Raw genomic sequence first — 4,216 nt, forward strand, 5'->3', positions numbered from 1 at the left:
TGCGCATCGCTGTCCTGTTATCTTGCGGGAAAAATTGTCTCGTGTTGTGATTACCGTGTCTGGCGAGGCGTAATCTTAAAACATCCTGAACTGTTGGGTTGTGGGTTCAACGTTGCCAGCAGGACGACTTAATCTACTGCTTCATTAATGTGTTGGAGCAACTTTTTAGTGGCGGTGGAGAGGTTTATAAAACAGGAGTGAGAGACTTGCAATCCGGACCGCCTTGCTCGTCTCTTTCTAGTGTTGCCAATAAACTTTATATTTTCGAAAGAGAAAAATCATGTATCTCTTTTCCCTTGGACACACGTGAGAACCAGAAAACAAAGTTGTGCGTCTACGGGATCATCTAGATGTTGGTTCCAGTAGACTGTCTCTCGACAAATGTTTCTCAGACAAAAAAAGAGGCACTGAGAAGACCTGGCAATAAGTTTCCTCAGTCTAATCTCCAGTGATTAGGAATGATGTTTGATCCTAACTCTATATCATCAAGGTTTACTTCCGATGTTATCAAGTTCTTTATCATGATAAGATGTCTCAGGCAGTTTCCACATGATACTGGTTCACTCAATTATTGTATTAGATGTGTTTGAACAACTTCCGATATAATCTTAATTAGTATCAAATTCCATAACACGTTAGATGCTTACCGATGTATTTAGCTGTCAAGCAACTTGCACAAATCTCTGATATTATAAGTTACAGAAGAACGGGAACACAAGACCAGCTTTCATCTGTTTGCATGTTTTCGCGAGTATATAAAGGGCATTGTATTTGACATCCATCAGGCATACATCGTGTCCTGTTATGGAACAAGGTAACCTGGGCGGTGTGCACTCCACACATGAATCATATCACGACTCAATCTTTCATATCATCAGCTATCTCATTTACATTAGACTCTGTCTTCCCATCTCATCCTCAATCTTTCCTTGTATCTCTGATCATTCTCCTTCTTTACACACACCCGGAACCTCGTCTCATATTCCCATAACACCTCGAGATAAAGTCAGCCATTCATACCCTCGTGATGCAATTGTTCGTTGAGTTAGTTCACAGCGGGAGGTTCTGGGCATGCGTCATACCCTCTACGTGTAATCACCGGAGGCCACTGCCCTCACCAAACATGATATATATATATATATATATATATATATATATATATATATATATATATATATATATATATATATATATATATATATATATATATATATATATGGTATACACTATGGATGGCATCTACTTTCATAACATGAACATCTGAGCCTTGGAAGTCGTACATGCAAGAGAGGGAATACATGGGTCAAAGATCAGGAAAGAAGGATGAAAAGGAGGCACGTCAGAGAGGTCAAGACGGTTTTGCTGACTGAGTCAGCCCAGTTGACCTAGGAGGAGGAGGAAGAGGAGGAGGTGGCGGAGAAGGTGAAGGTTGAGGACTTGGAGGTAAAGGAATTACCCCCATACCCCCTCCTATTCTCTCCCCTCCGTTAGAGTTGACCTGATGTGCGGAGAGAAATAACAGGCTACAGGATGATGTGTTCACTCCCACACACACTGTGCGGTGTGCACATCATGTGAGTGTGGTGGAAGGCTTGCAAAAGACATTGATAGAAAAAAATTACTTTATTGGGCAGGCAATGAAAAATAGAGTAACAAAAACATAACTTTGTACATTGATAGATAAAGTCACCTTGTGACCACCTTACAGAACTAGAATGAGAACCTGATGTGCTCACAGACAGCGCATTTTCACTGAGTTATTAGTGACTGTGGCTAATTATTCCTAAGACGGTATAGCAAAGTTGCCAGTTGCTGGACAAATATTGCCATATCACACCAAGACGATGGTTGCCTCAACCATGAAATGACAAACACTGTCAATTACACAGTATGGCAAACATTGTCAAATCAAACAAACTGACAAACGTCGCCAGCAATGCAACACGACAAAGGGTGTCAGATCATCATACGGTAAGACAAACGTTGCCAAGTATCAGGAGACAAACGTTGCCGGGTCACACATTATAACAAACGTTGATTTGCCAATCACAAAATATGGCACATTAGACTAGCATCGTTCGTGTATGTTGTTTGTTTGTACACAGTTTGTGTGCTCCGGAGGTGTCAGATATTTCGAAGAAACCTCTGGCTCATTACATTCAACTTTATATGACCGTCAAATTCCACTTCTGTCGTCTACCAGCACCGGGTCAATATACGTCTCCCTTCCTAGGGACACATCCACACACACACACACACATAACAAATAGACAGACAGACACACACATACACATACATCTTCCTCTTGGTGTACACCTTCATATAGCTAACTCCTTTACACATATATCTTGTACTAAGTACGTAAGTCTACACACTGTAATAGAGCACACTACTCCCAGTCACAGTAATAAAAGGACACAGGAAGACTTCTTGATCTGTTGAAGTGACCGCATCTTACACCATGAACCACACTATAGAAATCATATATAGGACAGCACTAACACAATTCTGTGGTGAAGGCGAGGACGTCTTTCTCTGCTCCGAGGAGGATCTCGAGTGGATCAGCCACAGAGAAGGTCGGGATGTCGTGAAAAACGTCGAGGTTGTCCTCCAGTAGACACGAATCGTCGGAAAGAAGGTCCTCGAGGTCGCTGGTGCTGCTAAGTGATCCTCGTAGTGTAGGCGTGCTTGTGGCTGAGGTGTGGCTGTAGGTGGAGTAATAGCCCAGGACTTGTGGCATCTGAGGCACGTACTCTTGAACGAAGGGCGGCGTCGAGTACTGACGGTGGGTCATGACAATGTTTTCGGATAATGAGGACGCCTTACAAAAGGAATTTTGTAGGGACTGCTGCAGGGAATCTTGAAAAGAACAAGTGAGTGATTTCTTCAGGGAACAGATATCGGCGTCACTGTTATCCTCCAGCACATGAGACAAAGCCCTGATGTAGCTAACAGCAAGACGAAGAGTTGTGATCTTGGTCATGGCAGATGAGGGTGCCTGAAGTTCCACTGTCTCAGGAAGAACCTTACGAAGGGATTCAAATGCATTGTTTATTTCCTTCATGCGGTGACGCTCTCGAGCATTAGCAGTCTTCCTCCGATACTTTGATAGCGGCGCCGGCCTCGACTTGGGCCTCACTGATCTCTTAGGAGCTTCTTGGCGAACCCTCTCTTGTTGCAGCCTCTTGATGATGGTTCGTGGGCGCAGTCCATACTTCTCCCCCGTGTTGGTGTTCCTATTGTTGTTGGTGTCAGTGGAGGAGGGGCCCTCCAGGCGCTGCTCCCTGAGGGCCGGCGTCTGGTGGCCGCTGGTAACGATCATCTTGCAAGCGGGGGACACCTGCCCAGGATCACTACTTACAGTAGCATTGATGTTACCGCGCTCCTGGCAAGTCTTCTCACTTGTGGGTCATTCTACGAGAGATTGCCTCTCATGTCACCCCTAAAGCAAGACCTTCACAAACGACTGCTGATTGTTAGGCAGTAAATGATGCACCATCAGCAGTTGAACTGAGGTCCGTGCCAAAATATACTTCAGTGTCTCATCCTAGGTGTCCAGACCAGGTTGAAGAGTGAGCTGGCGCAGGTGTGTGTGTGTTTTTCTTGCCGCGCCTCCAGCTGAGGTGTTTCTGCGTCATAGGAAGGTGGCAATCCTACCTTTCTCCCGTTGATGCACTGCCAATGGAAAAAAAAAATGATTAGGAATAATCATTAAGCTTGACATGCGCACAGCGTGATATATGTCACTCCAACAAATATATTTCCATAATATGCACGAGGCTTATATGGTATCCAGACTACAACTAAAATTTCAAGGTCAGACTTCAAAAGGTATCAAATATCTTACCTGTCCTCAAACAAAATAAAAAGTGAAGCGATATCGACAGCTCCTACTGCCCACGATGGCTGCGCGAATCCCACTGATGCCCAGTTCACCTGTTGCCCCAACCTCTCTCCACACGTGCTTCCAGTCATGACGTCATTATTTGGCAAGACGAAAATTTCGCTGTCGAGAATATAAGCCAAACACGGTTTGTTTACAGTAGTTGCTGCCAAGACTTGAGCTTTATGGAACACTACCGTCATGGTATTTATTCTCTTAATGATGTGACAGATATTCCATCACGTTATAATGTATATAAAACGCCTCCAAGTTATGATCTGTTGTAATTTGGGGTCGGCGGTAAAGCGCCGAGTCTGTTGGTGTTGGACAGCG

The 4,216-nt window shown here is 44.2% G+C and overlaps 1 protein-coding gene across 1 annotated transcript; it reads right to left on the reverse strand.

Moving 5' to 3' along the window:
• Positions 1-1,633: 1,633 nt before the first annotated feature.
• Positions 1,634-3,931, reverse strand: LOC139753104 (uncharacterized). Its single transcript, XM_071669193.1, has 2 exons — positions 3,848-3,931; positions 1,634-3,675 (listed from the first exon to the last, which is right to left on the reverse strand). Exon 2 carries the CDS (start codon positions 3,320-3,322, stop codon positions 2,498-2,500), a length of 825 nt encoding a protein of 274 aa, XP_071525294.1. The 5' UTR covers positions 3,323-3,675; positions 3,848-3,931; the 3' UTR covers positions 1,634-2,497.
• Positions 3,932-4,216: the final 285 nt, after the last annotated feature.

The sequence above is a fragment of the Panulirus ornatus genome, chromosome 14 (genome assembly GCF_036320965.1).
Source record: "Panulirus ornatus isolate Po-2019 chromosome 14, ASM3632096v1, whole genome shotgun sequence".
NCBI classification, from domain to species: Eukaryota; Metazoa; Arthropoda; class Malacostraca; order Decapoda; family Palinuridae; genus Panulirus; species Panulirus ornatus.

Excerpts from the sequence above, each read along its gene's own strand:
- LOC139753104 (XM_071669193.1), bottom strand. The coding sequence starts at position 3,322 with ATGATCGTTACCAGCGGCCACCAGACGCCGGCCCTCAGGGAGCAGCGC.